Source organism: Merops nubicus, unplaced genomic scaffold (genome assembly GCF_000691845.1).
Source record: "Merops nubicus isolate BGI_N331 unplaced genomic scaffold, ASM69184v1 scaffold4755, whole genome shotgun sequence".
NCBI lineage: Eukaryota > Metazoa > Chordata > Aves > Coraciiformes > Meropidae > Merops > Merops nubicus.
Window position 1 is genome coordinate 63,044 of NW_008607482.1, and position 20,856 is coordinate 83,899.

The window sequence follows — 20,856 nt, forward strand, 5'->3', positions numbered from 1 at the left end:
TTGCACTGGAAATATCCACGTCCTAAATCACTGCATAAAGGGAGGTGTTTCTTTCTATTTCCTACAGAGTGTAATCTTCATTGGGGTGTAAAGTGATTTTATATCCTCAGGCCCCTGTACGATGACATTTATTTCCCTCTGTCTTTCTTAGTGCTTTCCACACCATGTACTTCCATATCGTCAGTAGATAACTGCTAGACTAGCCTGAAAAAAAAGTTACTCTTGCTACATACTCTTGGACAGAAGGGTACAAGTAATTTCTCTCCTACAATTAAGAACAAAAGAGGGTTTTTTTGTGGCCTGTGGAACACAGAGGGGCAGGTGGATGGGAAGACCGTAAGTCACCATAAAACTAATATTTCTACTGTCTCTTTCATAGAGTCCAGTAGAATGATGAGTTTTGCTATCCACGTAAACATTGCTTATTATTTGGACATATTTGTTTCTGTCTCTCAACAGTCCCTCCTGTAAACTGGAGTTGGGCATCCTATGCACAATCCAGGTTTTGATGTCTTCAGAGATTTTAACCCTGTAGGGTAATCACCCTGTCCACTTCTTGGTCTCAAATAAAGCATCTCTCATTTGATCTCGGACCCAGCACCTGACAAACCTTTATCAGTATTGTTTCAGTAACAGTATCTCACTCATCTTTATCCCTTTTCTTTTAATGAGCTACAAACAATAGTATTTTTTTTCTTCTAACAAAGTTCTTATTCCTGTGGTAAAGCAAGGTTGTTTCTCTTGAAAGACAGAATTCTCTAGTTGTTCTCTCTATTGCAGGCCTTAAAAATAATAAAAGAAATTTATTCTAATGCCTTCTTTTTGAGCTTTAATCCTTTTATGGTTATGTAAATAGCTTTGTGGGTTTTATGAGTGTTTTATTTTTCAAGTAAACTAGTGGAAAGTTATTGAATCAAGAATTATTTCAGTTCATAATTCATAACATCATCAAAATTGTTCCACTAAAAATTGCCATATATAACACTTAAATAATACAACCAGTAATAGTAAAACAGATTAAATATTAGTAATATCAGAATACTCAGATGTGCTTTTTACATTTCTTGTTGCTCCAACTTGTACATATTCCATAGTTGACAAAAGATGTAGTTGTTTATTGTACAGATTCGAGTGAGATATTTTTATTTTGCATTTAATCAGTTGGATTTTCTTTCAATATTAAAGAAGCCTTAGTTTAATCAGAAAGTATTTTATGTTGGAAGTTTCTGTTTCTCCTTTTGTTTTTTTTTATAATCTTTTCTATAATTGTTTTCAACTTTGTTATGGCAAGCACTGCAAAATACATTTCAGAGAGGAGGGCCTGGTTAATTCAGCAATGGATTCCATCTGTGTTGATATTGGCTGCATAGCCCAGCCCGCCCCAGCTGTATGAAGTAACTGGTGCTCCAGCAGGGTTGAATTCAGACAAGCACCATTTGTGTTTCATTTCCTTTTTTCTTTCTTTCTGAATAACATTTTGTCTAAAACCAAGGAATTTCCCCCACCCCCCATCCCAATCTTTATTGGAACCTCTTATTTATTTCTGGAAAAAAAGATAGCTTTGAAACTTTGGTGCTGTGTCAAGTCAAAATTGGAATGACTCTTGGGACAGGTATTTCCTGGGTGAATTAGGTTTAATAATGGTAGGACTTTCATACGTTATATATACACCTGACGAGAAAAATAGTTTAAGGCCTGACCGAGATATTAATCTATCTGTCTAATGAAAGGGGTGGTACAAATCTACACTGCCCCAGGAACAAACCTTGACCTCAGCTCACTTGAGCAAGGCTCTGCCTACATTCATAAAGGGAGAAAATGCAAACTCTTTGGAGGCAGTTCCCCCTGTTGTGTTGAGCAGTGCCAGCCATACAGACCTGATGTGTGCAAAATTCATTCCAACCTAAAGGATTCTATTCTATGATTCTATAATTGCTGTCAGTTTTCCAATATTAACGAATGTGCAGTATTTTTAATATCCCTTACATTTGTTGAGCAGCAGCAGCTATCCTTGAAAGACTCATTTATTTTGTGATGATGTACAGATCTTTTTTAAACAGAATTACACAAACACTATGCTGAAAGTCGTATTTTTTTTCATTATTTTGCTTCTTTGACATAGATTTCTCTAGCAAAACTGGTCTGTGAGAAAAACGCATTTGCTTCACATAGTAGATAACAGTAATTGCCTTCTGTTATCTGTAATTGAGTGTGATTTACCAAATTGTCTGTATCATTTGATATAGAAGTAATAGCAGTGTAAATCTCAATCTGACCAAGAATTTCAGTGTTAACTCATGAATCGGTTCACTGTTCGCGAGGAAGTTTCTGATTTTTCTTGGTGCATGAGGAGAAGTCAGTGCTGGATGAGCTGAAGGGGCAGTTTAATCACTAGCTCCTTGCCTTCCTGCACACGGGGAGTACACAAGCACTTACCTGTAAGGTGGCATAACCTACTGGGTGTGAATTGAACTACAGAGCACACTAAGGGTGGGACCCATCTTGCCAATGTTAAGAATTACGTGTCTGGTGTAGGTGCCTAATCAGTAATGAGATTTGGAGATGTCTAGCTTTGAAATATGCAAAGATAAATCCAGCCCTGAAAGTGCCCACAAAAGTAATTTCATTACAGTTGATGCCACGTGTTATTAAAGCTCAGGTTCCTCCCAGGTAATTTTAGATCTCTAGCAAAAGAAGAGTATAGTCACTGTTGCTTCATCTGTGTTTTGTGGAAGAAGGCTCTATGCCTCTACTAGACCTCAGCCCACTGGAGTTGCAGTGTAGAAATGTCTGTTTCTGACCATCAGCAAAGCCCACTTCCTTACTGGTTAGTTTCTTACTTCAGTATCTATGTTTGTTCCACAATTTAGACTAGATTGGTGCAATGCAGACAAACATTGTTACTTCTTTTTCATTACATGAAAAAAGAGAAAGATACATTGAAAAATGTTACTTCAGAAAAGAGACTCTGCTTACAAGTCACATTTTTGTAATCAAACAATAAACCACTGATGCTGGAAAAAGAAGTCAGTATTTTCTCTAATAGAAAAATACGGAACTAAAAACCTGTGGCAAATATGAATGAGTTCTATAAAATACAGTTGTTTTGGTACTTGCTAAGGAAATAGAACAGTAAAGTCATATGGAAGAAGTCAGGGAGTACTAAATTTTGTTACTGTTATCAACATACCAGCAGTTGGTCAGTTTTAAATTTAAAACAGGTTTATATTTAGCAAAGATGCATTTTAGTATTTGACCTGATATTTGAAATATTTGTCATATAATACTTTCTTGGTGTTCCAAACTTTTAATTGGTTGTAGCTCAGTTTTCACTATGTAGAAATAGCATTTTAAAAATTAATGCCTATATTGAGAATTGATTTGCCATTGAAAACCAAAATTCGTCATGAAAATGTGGACTAAATTATCTGTCGTTAATCTCTGCCAGCCCAGGCTATTTAGCTTTTCTAAACCAGCCAGCCAGGCTGTTGCTTGCTGCTGTAATATGGTCTATGCACAGGAATCTCTTGCCTACATAGAGCCTTTAGATTTCTGGTTCTTAAACAGAGACCTATATATTTTCAACATTTTTACCACTTAATGCTGTTGTAGAAAGAACTTTTAAAGTAGCTGTTGTCTTGATTTTGCCATCCTTAACAATGACAAAATGATCCCCAAAGGACTCGGTTAGGAGGACATGAAAGAAGGTTCTTCTTCCTTATCATGAGCCGAGGTAACTGTCTTGATGTATGTTATGAAGCATAATTAAGTCACTTTATTACTTCAAATCTCAACCTCTACTTATTGCTTAATTATAGCAACATATGAGGAACTTGAGATTTAGGCTTGTTTCCCTTCTAAAAGATGCTGCCCTGCAAAATACACCTTATTGAAAGGACATCTAGTTCACCCCTCCAGAGCTTTGCCTTTGGTTAGTTAGCATAAGAAATAGACACAAGAGCAGCTGTTGGGTTTATAAAGCTGGTAACCTTAGCACTGATCATGAGCAGATGCTCTGACCATGTTTAATTTAATAACTTACTGGTCTGTAATGAATTTTTTTTTTTTCTTTTTCTTCTTCATTTAGCCACCAGATAATGGGCCTCCACCATTACCAACATCTTCCCTTCCTGAAGGCTATTATGAAGAGGCAGTGCCACTTAGTCCTGGGAAGGCTCCTGAGTACATCACTTCCAGTGAGTAACCCATTTCCAGATAGTTTCTGTGCAATTGGTAATTCCAGTGTCCTTCAACCTTTATAGTATTTAGCAGCTCTGTCTCTGTTAGTGCTGTGGTGATGTGTCGTAAGTGCGGCTTTGACCGTTTAGGGCTTAGTATGGTTGTCCTCATGGGCTGTTCATTGGTTTGGTTTGCAGAACTGCTTTTGGTGTGCACAAACCAGGCTCCTGTTAGAGGAAGCAAAACCTGGAACTCAAGTTAGGTGCATGTAAACAAATTTCAACTGCTATTGGAGACAAAGGGTCCAGATCAGCCACAGGTCTTTTGGACAGCTTGAATGTGGTGGGGACATTGAACCAGGAGTCCAAAGTTAAGTGTTGTTCAGAGTAAACTCCTCTAAACTGGCAGTACTGTAAACGCAGAGATCTCAGAATTTGGTGCTGACCTGGAGATCTACTGTTATTACTCTATTGCATTGAATTACTTGCTGAAGAAGACAAATATATAGGAAAAAGGAATTATTGAAAAGGCGTGATTTGCGGCCTCTCTGATGACACATTGTGGATAAGGATAAATCAGTCATAGTGGCAACACAAACCATATTTGATGCACATGACAGTATTTTCGTGACCACTTGTTTAGTGCAGAAGGCAGAGGGCTGCCTCCTAACTGACCGCCAGAATGTCCTTCTGCAACACACAGACGCTCTTTCTCACACCAAAATACTTACCCAAAGCCTTCTGCACTTCAGTGAAGCTGTGGTGAAAGCATGCTGATGAAACACCGAATTGACTGCTATGAGCATTTACACAGGGTCAATCAACGGGACGTTTTCCTTGGTACCAAAGCATTGCAAAGATTTCCTTTTTACTGCTTTTTTATTGGCTGGAGTGATTTATTACTTTTGTGTGGCTGATTTATCACTAATCACTATTTTCTCTGGCCCAAAGATTAAAGGCATATCTTCTCTCATTTTATAGCCATTTTTATTATTCGAACCAGAACAAATGAATAAATTGATATCTCTGTTCTTAAAACATGTGTAGGAGTCACCTTAGAACATTAATTATTCATTTGTACACTGCACAAACTGAGGTTGTCTGGCAGCTCTTAATTTTCCTAAGAAATTCAAGGTAAGAAACAGTTTCATATACTACAAGACAAATGAAGGAACACACAGTCTTAGCAAAGCATCAGAATCACTCTTCATTTCCTCCCTTGAAATTCTGCAGGGTGGTCCTACTGCACTCTGTAACCCAGTGAACTGCTGATTTGTATTTTGTCATTAAACAAGAGCCATGCACAGGCAGAAAAATATTAATAGTACAAATATTAATAGCATTGCTAAAGGATTACCTGGGGGAAGAAAAAGTCAAAATATGGAACATTTACTTATTGTACTTAACCATCCAAATGTGTAAAAATACTTAGGCTATCAACCTTAAAAGTTCATTAATTCCATAATTTAAAAATATATATCCAGGTATTTAAAGCTCTGTTAGTGTAATTTATCATCTCACTTGCTGTAATTTTACTACATTTTCTTATGTCCTGAACTCCTTATCATCTCTTTTAACTTGTGTTTAAAGTATCCTACTCTTCATCGGTAATAAAGTTGCTTTTAATTCAGTATGTCATTAATAATAAATCTCCACTTGAGCAAAACCTCCACTAAATCCAGTTATGGAGTAATTAAAACAAGCCACCAAAGTAGTGTATTGACCAGAAGATGTAACCTTAGCTGTTCAGACTGTTTGAGGTGGAGAAGATCATAACAAAGAAGTGCTAAAAGTGTAAGAAGTGCAGGAATAACCTGTTGAACAACTTTTGGGATAGATCTAATTATCTTAAGTAAATATTCCTATGGAATATTTTTGTAATGTCATTGGTATCAAGGAAGCTTACATACCATTTGTCCTACTTGAAAAGGCAAACAGGAACAGAAGAAACTTGCACGATATAGGTGGATGAAAATGAAATATCTGTAACTTCCCCAAGTTCTGTCATCTGTTTGTAAACAAACACTTGCATTATAGATGAAAACAAGATTATATATGCCTTGTCTGATACCTCTCTTTTTTAAAAGATACTGACTGATCTGTACTATATGCCTAAATTATTACAGATGAATCTTTACAATGCATTATTACAAATAAAGTGAAAGTCCAATGTGATTTCCACCCCTCAACAGCAGAAAATTTTGCTGAAGATAAGGATGAAAACCCAATGTCCAAACAAGCTAGAATAATCAGAAAATGCAGAAGGGCAAAAAAAGGTAGAACAGCCATGTTGGAGCATGTTGTATCATTACATCCTAAGTCTCTGAGAATTTAGGAGACTTTGTTTCACTTTGTTTCAGAGATACATTTTTCACTTTTTCTAAACACCGTAGTTTGTGTCCCAGAGCCTGAAAGCCTCATTTGTGATATGATGCAGCAGTTTGGAGAAACAGAATAGAAGCAGGGTGTGGCAGAGAGCAGCCAAGTTTTAGCCTGGATACTATGAGTAGTGCAAGGTGATCATCCTTCTTGGTGTGTCTCACACAGCAAACTCTTCTTCTGGGCAAGAGTCCCACAAAGCAAGGAGTGAAACATGAAGAGTAGTTAAAGGGCAGGGTATGGCAACAGGTCCCCAGAAGTCCCATTAGACTATGTCAGGATGACAGCCTCAGAAGCTCCTGTTGGCTTTCATCATCCTATAAACAGGGATTTGGTTGAACCTGCGACTGCTGTGCCAGCAGAGTCTCTCTGCTGATCATACCACTTAGGGCTAACATGCAATCTGCATGTGAACTGCTTGTGAGCCACGCAGGGAGTACCTTTTAGGAATTGCAGAGTTTCAGTCTCTACTTCAGAGTCTCAATCAGCACTTCCTACAATTAATTTTTTAGAAACTGGCAAAACTGACTGTAAGAAAAAAATAATAAGATGCAATGTTGTGAGAAAAAAACAATTTAACCCATTAGCTTTGCTGAAGAGAAAGTAAGATTGTTGCATGGCATTTATGGTATGAAGAAAAACAACTTTTTGATATATGGCAAAGACACGAACCTGTAATTTTACTCAAGGTGAAACCTCCTTTTCTGCAGTATGCAAAAGTTAAATCGTGTCCTAAGGACGAAAGCAAAGCAATGTGTTAAAGCAGATTCAGTTTTTGCATCCATTTGATTGATGCACTTAAAAATCCAGATGGGGAAGGCATATTTGATAGACCGTCCTCTGGTAGAAAAGTCTTTGACTCTGTCATGCAAACATCTGTTCTTCAGTGTGTACTCAGTGTAGAAAAATGGCCCAGCTTCACTGTCTTGGGAAAGCTATATATGAGGAGTGGTCCTGTACAGTCATGTTGCAAGTTGATGTGATGAAAGTTAACCCCCGGATAATTTTAAATGGAAAAGGTGGTTTTGGAGGAAAAATCTCATTAGTAATTAAACAGAAAAAAATGCTTCCAGAATGGTATTTCTGTATCTCAATATCTGAGTAGTGACTACTTACTTCTGCTTCTTAACCTCAAAAAAAGTAAGTTTCAGGGTAATATTTTTGCCAAAACTAGAACAAAATCACAAATGAGGTAAAAGAGTATTGTAGAAAGGTAGCAAACAACAAGATGAGTATTGTGTCAGTGGCATAACTGCAACAAAGTTCACTACTAAATTCAAAGAAGGGATGAGGAGGCTATGGGCACCCAAGTATTACTTTTTTGAAAAGGGAAAGCCTGGAGTTAAAGATGAAGTTCCAAGAAAGGCGACAACTTTGGGTTATGGCAGCTTGTCCCTTAGCCCAGGCCTTTGGGAGAAGGCCTTGAAGATGCTGATTTGGTGACTAGAACTTACATGTTTGTTGTTGGTAACAGCACATGAACTTTTCTGCCTCTGCTTCAAACGGGCTGGCATGCTGCTGTGTGTTTGAGACTGGTCAATGATCTCTCAGGCATTTCCTGATGGTTCTGTCTGAAAGTTTGTGGATAGCCACTCCAAAAGGAGGTTGGGAGGGGAGAATGGTTTGGTTTGGTTCTGGTGGGATTTCATTTAGGCTTTTTTTTCCTACTTCGTGGTGAGAATGGAGGGAGAGGTGGATAAAGATTAAGTTCCAGCAGGTCTTATACATGCTTTTAAACAAATATGCAGAAAAAAACACTCTGGAATAAATGTTTCCAAATATGTCAATTTAGACATATACCTTAATTTTTTCCATCTTTCTCCTGATTTTTGTACAGCAAGTGAAAAATTGTAATGTTTTCCCACTGATAATCTCTGAGGCTTTTACCACTTGCCCATATGGAGCTGCACCAAACCAAACACTCCGTAGCATAATTGACCAGAAGATAGTAGTTCCACAGCTTCAAATTTTATTTTAATTTCACTTTAAAATGAAGATACACTGTTTTGTACACTTCTGTGAAAACACAAATTGGATCAGAATATCTAGTCTTGATTCAGAGATGTGAAGTCTGGGTGTTCTGACTTTGCAGATATGGAGGAACTGATGTAATGAGCTTTCTGGCAATCCACTCTCTTGTCCTCTTCCCAGTTATCCCAGGTGTCCTTCCTACATCCCAACTGTGTCCTAAATACCTAGCTTAAGCAAATGAGAGATTTTCTTCTACCTTCTGGCCTAAAAATATATCAAACTCTACTTGAAATATTTAGATGTAATTTCAGCTCTTAAAAAATATTCCTATCAATTTTCCTCCATGGGAGCATGTCCTGGTGGATAACAGACATGCCTTCAGGTGTTATTATCTGACAAACATTATATTAATAAATAAATATGCATGTGTGCCTGTGTATATAGATATGTATAGCTATATACATACTTATGTAAGCAAATAAGTATGGATGGTGGAAGAGAGGGTTTTGTGATAACAGGAAGTCAGTTTTCTAGTTGAGGGGACTGCTAGTGCTGACTGTATTGTTGAAAATGGAAGGCCTGAACAAAGATTTTTTTAATTAAAAGAGGAGTCTTGCCACTCCATCACCAAACTTGGAGCAGGATTAAGCTGTTTTGGCTAAGCATATAACAAAAAGTTTTTTGCAGAATCTATAGTTCAAGGAGCATTATTGTTTATTCATCATTAACAACATTAATCGTATCAGACATGCTAGGATAGGTAGATAGTGTCCTATAATGTACTCTTGTGACCTTTGGCATGTTTAGTGCTTGTTTCTTGATATGCTGTACTAATATTGCCATTTCTGTGACTGCATTTTGCATAATGCAGTAAAACAAGATGAAGATATTTCTCTGTGAAAGAATTATAAAAAATGAAAGTATATGCCAAATAATATTGTCAAGATTGTAAAACACTGCCTAAGATTCTAGCTACGTGTTCCCAGCTTATTCTTTCTGTTAAAATTCCTGAGGTGTCAATATGGATCTTCTATGAAGTTTCATAATGGAACAACATCTCTTACTCAATTAACTTACTGATACTACTAAGCACTGAGACACTAATTTGTTCGTGGCTGATTTTCAAACCTCTTAACTTGAACCTTGTTGAGATTTTCAGTTACTGCAGTACACTTCACAGCTAAATGTTTTAACTTGGCACTTTATTCTTTTCTTAAAGATTATGACTCAGATGCTATGAGCAGCTCTTATGAATCCTACGATGAAGAGGAGGAGGATGGAAAGGGAAAGAAAATGAGGCATCAGTGGCCTTCCGAGGAGGCCTCTATGGATCTGGTGAAGGATGCCAAAATCTGTGCCTTCCTCCTTAGAAAGAAACGATTTGGGCAGTGGACCAAACTACTGTGTGTTATCAAAGAAAACAAACTACTGGTAATTTTTATTTCTAACTATATTATCTTTGTACCTTTTTAGATGATGTATTTATTTTTCCAGGAATCTGTTTTTTGGAATATGTTCTGCAATCAGTGGCTGAGTTTACTTACCAAAGAGTTCAGTCATGATTTACCCAAAAAGGAGAGAAGCACTGAAAATCTAAGAGTAACATTTAGCCACTTAGAACTTTCATTTTTTTGTTGCACTTAAACCCAGGCAGTTCCACGATATTGGAAAGAAAGTCTCGCCTGTTATGTTCAAATGTATTTAATTTGGGGGGAAAAAAACATTACTAAAGCTGTAAATCCAATCTTTCATTCCCTATGGACAAAAAAATGCCACAGGGAGCTTTGTGAGTGACCTGCTGGATCAGACTGCTGGAGAGAGAAGTCCCTTGTTGGTGCCTCGTTAGGCTGCGTGTGCCGTGGTGATGTAGACACTTCAAACCAAGCCATGGCCATCTGTTCCCTGGTCATTACAGATGCAGTGTTCACTTCATACACAGCTGCACTGTGGAAGGGGAAGAAATAAGTGGGTGTGTTTGTTCCTTAAGCAAATCTCTTATGTTTCTTTCTGATTGGAGGCACCAGTTAGGTAAATAATCTGCTCATAGGTGTCCTTTTATTTTCTGGAAAAAAGATCCTGATTGAGGGAAACATTTCTATGTCATGATAAGAAAACTAATGCTTACAGTAATGAATAAGTTGGGCACTTCCTGCCTTCCTATCTGGTGCTTTCAGCAGTTGTAGCTAATTATGTAACTAATAATTACTGCAGTATCCATGTTAAAAGCTTACTGACAGGTGACAGAGTATTTTCTGTAGAATCTCATTATGCCATACTGGTACAATATAGCTAAGGCGTGTTGACTTTCCAAGCACTTTTTTGTGCTTGTGTCTGTGTAGGAAATAACAGGATATGAAATAGAGGTGAGAGATTTCTGAAGGTATAGTTGGAATTAATTTGCTAGTTTTCAGTGTTGACTGAGAATTTAATTTTTCTATCTTCCTCTATTTAAATGTTCAAAATAATGTTGATTCTGATCTGATTTTTTGTTATATTGTTAAAATGCCATGGTCCTTAGTCCACATTTTTATCACCATATATCAGAATCAGGACCGTCTGATAGCAGCTTGAAGAAAAGAAATAGAGAATGAAACAGATTTTTCTCTGAAGTCGCACAATATTTCTTCTGCAATTATATTTGTTGTTCTGTATAGAAATATGTTATTTTTCCTATTTTCATTTCCTTTAGGCACATGTGTGGTCTGGAAAGGCTTTTTTTTTTCGTATAGGGATTGTCTTTCAGTAATTCTGTAATGGAGATTAAGAAAATAAAAATCACAATAGGAGTTTATTGACCTAGTTACACAAAATTGGTTTATTGTTTGAAGGAGGACTTAGACATTTAACTTATGAGATATGCAAGTAAAACAAATATATATTCTTAGGGATTAGTAATTGTTTGTGTTATAAATGCAGCTGTTATCATAAAACCAAAATATTTCAATTACAATTAGACATTAGAAATAACTTTTAGTAGGGTATTGTTTGTTACTTAGTCCTTTTATATATAAATGCTTGGTTTAGTAATGTATAATTATGAATAAAATATTTAAATTAATTTAAAGAGAATTATATGCTATTACTGCTTCTTGACATGACAAATATTGTATGTTTTCAAGATTTCATAGCTTGAAAACTCAGTAATTTTTTTAATGTTACAAACTTCAACTCTGTGTCCAAGCTGGAGAAACTGAGTTAATGGGTTTTGGAGAGGGACGAAGGACTATGAGTGATTGGCAGAGGCTGGTTTAGAGTGACTGTATTTGCTCAGCCTAAGTTGTAGTGTTTATAAAATACTTTTAACAGCTACTGTCTTCCTGACAGTTGTAGCATGACATGAATTTTGCTGCAGACATGCAAAAGCTCATGTGCTTTCTTTTGCTGTCACTTATACTCAGCTATTATATGTATGCATGTACAAATTAGTCTTCTTTAATATCAGATACCTCTTTATTATCAGATACTTTTTCAGCCTTTGTGCATATTTGTATGTGTGAAAGCCCAATTTATATATAAAGTATAAAAAATAACTGGACACTCATATACACAGTTAAAGGTTGTTCTGTACCCTGGCACTACAACAGCCTTAGGAACTCTGCTGTACTGATATGTTGAAAGGTGGAAATAGGGGCTGGATCTATGGGACGAGTGATGTACTGTAAACCCGTCATCTTTCCATCACCAATTCAAAGAGCAAGTTCATCAGTGATCCAGCATGGAATGGCTGTTCACCGACAGCATTTACTAATTAGGGAAAAAAAACATTGTGTAAGTCATATAGTTTTAGCCAGGAGTCAGCTAACATGGAGATATATGTGTTTTTATGTAGTTACTATTAAAATGTAATAGCTGAAAAAGTGGGACTTTGCCCCCTTGCCACACTGTGACAATATTTTTTGCTTATCTCAAGAAAAAGAAAAGCTGCGTAAGGCACATGCCGGTGCCTTTGCAACTGCAGCATGTAGGCACTGATGTAGATTTGACTTAATATGCTGGGCTGTTGCTAAAGTGCAGGGTGAGTATCTGAGCTTTAAAGTCATTAACTGTACAAGTTTACTCTGCTGCAACATGTGAACAGATATCCTAAATCACCCTCTTCCTCCCTGATCAAGGTCAAGGTCGAGTCATAAGGATAACGCGTAGAAACTTAATGCTTTCCATATGTTGTACCTGTCCTGCAATAAAAGATGTCTATTAATGTCAGTCTGGAAGTAATTTTGCTTTAGAGAACGAGAAATGCAATGTTGGTGTTGGCTGAACTGTGTGGTATGTGTTAAAGGGGTGTGTGAAAAATATTAAAAATTTTAAAATAGCATATCTGTGTAATAGCATTTTCCCCCAAGATTCAGAAAGGTGAGATGTAACTTTCAAACTTTCCTTACATTTATTTAGTGTTACAAAAGTTCCAAGGACCAGCAGCCCCAGATGGAGCTGCTCCTGAATGACTGCAGTATCACATACATTCCCAAGGACAGCAAAAAGAAGAAGCACGAGCTGAAAATCTCACACCAAGGAGCGGATGCCCTGGTTCTGGCAGTGCAGAGCAAGGAGCAGGCAGAACAGTGGCTAAAGGTAAGGGAGGGTTCCTGACTAGGAGCTTTTCCACCCACAAAGTGCTTCCTTCCATTGCCTGCTCACTTGCTGTTAAAAACTGAGATACAGACAGAAACTTTCTGGCACAATAATCTGGCACCAAGAGGAGAGGAGGCAAATTCCCTTCCATCTTCATCTCCAGCTCATTTCCAGAAAGCTTTTTTTGGGCACAGTGGTAGTGAGCTGAAGGTTTAAATTCCCTAAGGTGGAGGGTGCTGGCACTCAGGTTGCTTTTGGAGTGGTTTCTACGCATACTTGCAATATGCTACCCTGGAAAAATTGGGATACCAACATCACAATCACCTTTTAAAAAGAAGGATCTCTAAGGAGATACCTGTTTAAGTTGCTTGGGTGGAGAGAAGTCCTTCAGTTTCCTGAAGTCAACTCAAGTTTGTTAATCCTGGTTTAGCAGCATGTGATCTGTTATGGTTAGTTCTGGGAGTGCAGACTTCTGAGAAATGGGATTTTGTCATCTTCCATTCCTTTCTGTTCAGTGTCTGCAAATGTGGAAAATCCCAACACAAAGGCTGCATTTTTAGATCTTAACCAGATTACTAGTATTTATGTTGGACTTTGCCAGTCTCAAATGTGGAGGTCAGTGAAGTAGTGTGGGAAATTATCACTGCAGTTTCAGTAGCTTGTTTTAAGGCCTTGAAATCCAGCCTTTTAAATGCACTTAGAAGTCTGAATGCATAAGACTCGTCAGGCAGTCTCTATGGTGTGCTCTGGTCTAACCTTATATGGTACTTATTTTCTAAGAATAAATTGTAGTTTTCCAAATACAATCAAATTAAACATTTAGGAATTTCCTGATGGCAGATAGCTTTTCTGCAGAAGAGGGAGACATAAAATGCAGCTTAAGAGGTATGAGTTCTGCTGTGAGCTAATTTACTAAATGGAAAATTAATCTGTAATTTCCTATTTTGCAATATTTGAATATACCTTTTGGGGGTTTGAGGTTTGTGTGTGTTTGGCTTAGACTGCAAGTTTGTATCTTAGCTTAGAAAATCCACTCTCTGTTGTCTTTATTAAAAACTAATCACAGACATGTATTTGTTAGGCTTTTTTTAACATTAGTATCTTGTTTTAAGTTCTAAAGTCTAGCACCATTCTTGTGTCCCACTAACTCACCTAGAGTTTCAAACACACTGATTGGAATGAAAAGAAATTCATAAGTCATATTCTTTTCCAAGGGAATTCCATTGTAATTAGATCAGAGTAACTGCTCCATTACTTCCTGTGTTGTTCTAAACTTGGATTTAGTAATGCTGAAATAATTGGAATTTGTCAGACTTGCTTTCATGAAATTGTTTTCTTTCTTTTTTTTTTTTTTTCTTTTCTAAATTATACATAAAGCATTCCCCACACAGGCAGATTGAGCAGTGTTAGATTTTTCCATATCACAGATGCATTCCTGATACTTAAAAAAAAGAGAGAAATCAGTACCATTGCATGTTTACAAAGTTGTGTGGCTGTGTGTGCCGAGGGTGAATGGTGGGACAGTATGTTTATCTACAAAGCATTCAGGGACAGTCTGACAGCACTATTTAGTCCCTTCATGGGTCAAAGCTCTGTTAAAAAGCTCTTTCAAGTACATGGCAGTGCTACTGCACATTCAACTTCCAGGTCCTCAGGGCTGCCGCAGCACTCCGTTCTGTGGAGTGCAATTTGATTATCCAACAGCTGACCAAAAATGCTCTGTGCAGCTCTTGCAACAGCTTCAGTGATTTCAAGAAGTATAGATTTTTAGATTTTTTTTTTTATAGGTGGCAAAATTGAAGTTTTTTTTCTTAATTATTATGAAAATAATTACTTTTGCTCCTTCAAGCCCTACTTAAAATGAGGTTTGTGAATCATGTATGGCCTTGTATAGGAAGTTCCTCTACTGAGAAAGAGATCACAGCTTTGTCTTGGGAGAAGTGGTTTGAGCTCTCCCTGCCTGTCAGTCAGAGGGCCAGGGGCCTCCCCAGTGCTGTCACCTCTTGTGGTTTCTATAGGTAACAAAACAGTCCAGTACAGAGAATGACAATGACAAAGGTCTCTGCAACCACATTTTTAAATCATAAGGTGCTTTCCCTGTCAAAGATACTGTACCATTACATGCCAGTGGAGCCATGGTATCACTTGGGAACAACGAGTTCTTATGAATTCATATGTAAGTGTCAAATTGAAGCTTTACTCTCGAGCCTGAAAAGCTCAAAATGGCTTTGGAGGCCAGATTTCCCCAAGAAAGCTAAACCAGGCTTTCAAGTCAGATGTAATCAGTATAAAATACATTTACTTAAGCAAATAATTTTAAAATACCTATTGGAAGACAAATGCAAAATAAATGGAGGATATTTTAGACCTTTTTTGTAAAGATGACACCAAAAAACCCCAGCTGATAAACCTAGTGCAAATTGAAGTCTAGACTGAAAACCACAAAGGGAGTTTCAGTTTTACCAGCTAACAAATGCTTGATGAAAAAAAGATAGCTGATGTCACCAAAGAGCCTGTCAAGATCTCAGAGCAAGGAGCCTAACCAGTATAAATTCAGTCTAGTGCTGAGATCATAGCAGTAATATGGTGGGCAACATAAAGTCGTGGAATTTTCCAGACTGAGTCCTAAAATGTTCCCACAAAAATGTACATGAAAAAATGTGTGCAGTTACACGCTCTGACCCAAAAACGAGCTTTTTCCATGTGCACTTGAATATATGTGCATCTGTGTGTGCTTTTGTGCATTTGTGGTCAAGTAAGGTCTTAAATCCACCCATTTGTCTCAGCACATCCAACAGACTGGTGAAACTATACCGGCTGACTTGTCGGCATCCCTGGGAAATGCTACATTAAAAATAAAAGGACTACTAAGAACATGACATTACAAGAAGATGCTTGTTCAGTGACGGCACTCATAAGATGAATGTGTCCTCTGTGCAGGACCTTCAGACTAGGCCACAGAAAACTGCTCTTAATATTAAAAATACATGGAAGCCAAAGAAATTAAGTTCTGAAACAGCTTGTTGCAGAAGGACGGGATGGTCATGGTGTCTGGTCCCAAGGCCTCCTCTTACTCTTAGCATTGCCTCCTGCAAAAGTGTGCTGCTTGTTTTTCATGCACGAGAGGTAATCTATCATTTTGGAATACTAGCTTAATTTTCATTTGTCCCTAACGTCAGGCACCTTTTATTAACTTCCTTTCATTTACGCTGTGCAGCCATTTTGCAGCAATCTCTTCAGTTGAGAGTCCGTAATTGAGCAGTGAATCTTTCAGGCATAAGTAGACATTTCTGCATCTATCATTTTGACAATGTTCAGTCAGTTCTGAACTTGTTGTAATGAGGGATTTTTTGCCCTGAAGAGAGAAAAAAATCAAGTATCCAGAGACCCTGCAACACTCTTCATAGGGCTCTTAATCTCGTTGTCCTACCTAGTTTACACCTCAGATAACTGCATGTCATCTCTTGCAGAAGTCTTTGAAAACATTGTTTTGGGTTTTTTTTCTTTTATTTCAATGCTCTGAGCTTATTGAGGGGAGTCAAGTAACTTCTGGGCTCCAGTCTTAACATGGACTGAGTTCTGCTGAAGAATAAACTACTGACAGAGCTCTTCTTTTACCAGTTTAAATAAGCACAAAACTGAGCTTGTAACTGTAAACATTGTGTGACTGGTTTTACTTTCTATGGGAATTTGCAGCTAGAGATCTCAAAACACTTCAAGCATTACTTTCTTGGCTTACATAATGTTCCCCAAAGAGGTTATTATCTCCATTTTGTAGCTGAGTAGCGTCAAGTGCTGAATAATCATGCGTTAAAATTGACTAGAAAAACTGTGTTTGAGGATGCACACTCAGTACAAGTGATTTCCACGTAGTGTTTGTTAGTGTATAAGTAACTCCAGGAACGTACTGTGTCCCAAGACAGTCAGGCTGGGTTCTTTCTCTACTTCACATCATCAGTGAAAGCTTCACAAAATTAATTAAGCCTCCGAAGACTTACACCCCTGTTGTCTCAACAAGATGGTTTTAGATGCATCGATTTGAATCACAGCAAGGTTAGTATGTTTGTGTAAGAGCTGTTTAGGGCCTAACTTGGAGACATGGTGTACCAAACTGTGTGTGAGAGCTTTGACCAGCTTTCAGAACTGCTTTGACAGAGCCAGAGGACCCCAGCTTGGCTGTGAACCAGTGTGTGTGTGCATGCGTGTTACTCGCACTGTGGAAAACAGTACATTACTTTAAAAAGCAGATGCTTATATACATTTAAAAAAAAACCTAAATATCAATTAATACAGAACCTAACATTTCTTATTTGCTTGTTTTCTCAGGGATAAGTTATCTTTAGGTTCCTGCCTAAAATCACAAATATAAGGTGTAGCAAACCTCAAGAGCAGAACCCAGGAGGTCTCCTGCTTTCACCCCTGTATAATAGTCCTCCTTTCCCCTACTTGCAGCTTTGGATGCAAAATAATTTAAATCACACCTAGTTCAGATTTATGGACTAAAATGTGGTCTCCATGTCTGCACTGCCTGGGCTGGGGATGCAGCTCCCCTTGTGCAGGGTGCCTCTGCCCTTGCAGCAGCAGTTCCTCCAGCCGCCCTCCCCAGCCACACAATGTTTCCTTCCCTGGGCTCTGCCTGATCCAGGGGCCATATATGGCAATAGACTTCGTGGTAATAAGGCCAGAGAAATGATACAGGGCTTGTCTTGGTTGAATACATCAGAAAAGTATTTTTAAGGGGATATACAAGCACTAAAGATAGGCTTGCTGTCTGCTAGAATTTCATCCCCACTTTCCCCAGACAAATGGCAATAAAGGAGAAAAAAGAACCTTTTCAGGCTAGGGGATGCTTCAGAATGATCTTTTCCAGGACAGAAGGTAAAGGGGGTTTCTTTTTGAGACTTAAAGTGTAGGTTATGATGTAGTAATTTCTGCTTTTTCTCGAGTTTATCCAGGGCTTCTCCTTGGGGTATTTCTTTTCTGCAAATTAAGACATTTTTGGTGTGCTCTGAAGGAAGAGCTTGACATTAATGTATGTCATGTGTAAGGGTCCAAAAGACAGAAAGAATGAGAAATTAGTCGTGCCAAAATGACAAAGCGTCACAGAAAGTCAGTTCTCCTCCAGCACTGAAAAAGGAATGTTTCAGGAATGAGAAATACTGAGTTAAGTCCGGAGCCAACCCCTTTTCCCTCTGCTCTGTTGTGCATGAGCAGATGTCAGCTTTACCATATTCCTATCTTCAGTGAAGCAGCAGAGACAGGGTGTACAGCCCATCCCATTCATTTGTAGCAATTCCTGTATTTGCAAAACACGTGAATAGATGGGGGCGAGGGGGTGGGTTTGCTGGATGGAATTTTGCCCTGGTTACGTATGGAAGTGAAGTAATGTGCAGTCAGGCCATCGGCTTTCTCCTTAATCACTTTTGAACTCAATCCTATTAAAAGTGTGAGTGTCTCTTGTGAGTTTCATGAAAACAGGAGATAAGACAAGATGCCATAATACTATTCCTGGACTCGTCCCATAGTATCTACCAGGAGAGAGGTCTGCAAGCTCCTCAAACACAGGATGACTTTCAGTCTTATTTCTTAGCAGGTCCTGAAGACATCAGCCACAAGGAACCATCTACAAATGTAGTACTTTTACTCAGGATTTGTTGGGTTTCTGTGTGGCAGGATCTGGCTGGCAAGCAGCCAGCCTTCTGGCTTTACTGCATAGCCCATGGTTTTTATCTGAAGCCTGGATCTTTGAAGGTAACTGGAAGAATCTAATTCGATTCTTCTGACTTTGCATATAGAAAGAGTAAATATAGGGTAAGTATTTTGCCTCTGGTCATGGTGTGTAATTTAAAATGATACAAGAATTATAGACATTTGTAGGTGAGTGCAGGTATGAGGGTTTTATAGTAAATGTTAGTGCTTGTGTAGTAAGATAGTTAAAGAGATAAATATTCCAGACACACCATGTGTCAGAAGTTCCACTGACTTCACCCATCATTGTCAATGGTTTGGGGCAGGGAATCTTTCCAGCTTTACTACCTGCAAATATTTCCCTTCTATTCCTCATGTCACTGGACTCAGTGTGACACACTGGTGTGTATCCTGATCCATCTGGGGATTCAAGACCTTTCTACAGCATACATAAGGAATAATAATATAGTTCAGATTGCACAAGCCTTTTCCAGGCCTGCGTTGGAAAGAGGCAGTTCTGAGCCTGCTAATTGTAACATTCTAACAGTAATTATGGTATTTAAAATCCTTGCAATGGAATAGCAGAAGATTCTTTTAAATCTATTTAGTTTTAAGGCTATCCAAAGAAACTAAAATTCTTCAGTTTGCTGTTTACATTTGCTCATATATTTTAAATATTTGAATACATAATCTGTTGATGATGTCAGTTTGATTTTTATAGCAAATCACCCTCCATGTGTGTATATGTAGAGTACAGAGACATTTGTGGTGAGAGAAAGAGAATACTTTACCGTTTCTAATCTGTGAGAAAATTTAAACTGTGAATGGAGTATGCACCACTATAAAGTATTCTCAGTACACCCTTCCAGATTATGCCATTTTATTAAAAATAACATATATGGGGGTTCCTTTTATTTGATTTCTAGTTTTGGAACCACTGAGATACATTTATTTATATTTTCGCACATTTCATTGCGATGGATAAAACGCTGACCTCCTTTCCCCACTCTCACTTACAGCTCTTTTTTAATGAAAATAGTGATCTTTTGTTTTCATATGACTCCAGGAGATGGAACTTAGAGAAAATTGACAAGAACTTTGAGTCTTGTGATTGAAATTATGCAAGCTGGCAACACTGATGGAATGTTTTATCCTTAAGATTTGGACTTAAAGCTATAAGCATGTGAAAACCACATTTATAATGGCAGCTGTCTGCAAACGTAATTATAGAGAGTGCATCCAGGCAACCATTATATATTAAAGGCATTTCATCCTGGTGAGCTGAAGTATGAGTTTTATGCTGTGCATCAAATACATTTATATTGCACATTGAAGGTGATGAGCAAGTCTTTGCCAGTGAACCTCTTGAACCCAAATGAAGTGCTGAAACCTTGAATATGCATTTACTTCAGATTTTGCCACAAAATTCCACTTAATAGTATGTAATTTTTTAAATAAAAATTTAATTAGAACCCAATTAAACACTTAAACTTATCCTTAAATATGAGGAGGTATGATAAGAACCGGATTTACTTGAGTGCATGACATTGCACATACTATTCAGTTAGTGCTGCCAAATCATTTCCCTCTGTTCTGTCTGTAACTCCCATTACTATCTGCCTTTGCCAAAATTAACTAACTGTGTGGTGTGAGCAGATGCTGAAAACATGAGCCATTGAATCAGGGTCATGCAGGAGACAGAAATGAATGTTCCCAGAAACTGTAAGGCTTTCTCTAGGAAGAAAACAGCTGTGTATTTACACCATACTGGCGACCAGCAATTGAAAACAAAACAACACACATAAAATAATTCTTACACTTTTTGGGAATTTAGGGCTACATTTAACTCTGAGGTGCAAATGCTCTGAAACAGATATATCTAAGTTTTCTGTTACAAAGGTCACCAAGTGCCATGGGATACTATGCTTGTCTCTCTGGGACAAGATATAGGGAAGTTCAGACAGTCAAAAAGGGATACTGAAGTGTTTTAAAATAGTAGCATAAATTCATTTCCCTGCTTGGCTTAGGGTTTTTTTTTATATGACATTGAGTGAGTGATTTAAGTCTT

The 20,856-nt window shown here is 37.8% G+C and overlaps 1 protein-coding gene across 2 annotated transcripts in view; it reads left to right on the plus strand.

Annotated features, from left to right (window-relative positions):
* The window catches only part of AFAP1 (actin filament associated protein 1), a 61,045-nt gene that overhangs the window by 13,609 nt on the left and 26,580 nt on the right, over positions 1 to 20,856 (plus strand). For both annotated transcript variants that reach the window (XM_008939941.1, XM_008939942.1), the window contains exons 3-5: positions 4,088 to 4,196; positions 9,748 to 9,959; positions 12,921 to 13,100. In XM_008939941.1, coding sequence (XP_008938189.1) covers positions 4,088 to 4,196; positions 9,748 to 9,959; positions 12,921 to 13,100 — 501 coding nt within the window. The remainder of the gene's footprint in view (positions 1 to 4,087; positions 4,197 to 9,747; positions 9,960 to 12,920; positions 13,101 to 20,856) is intronic.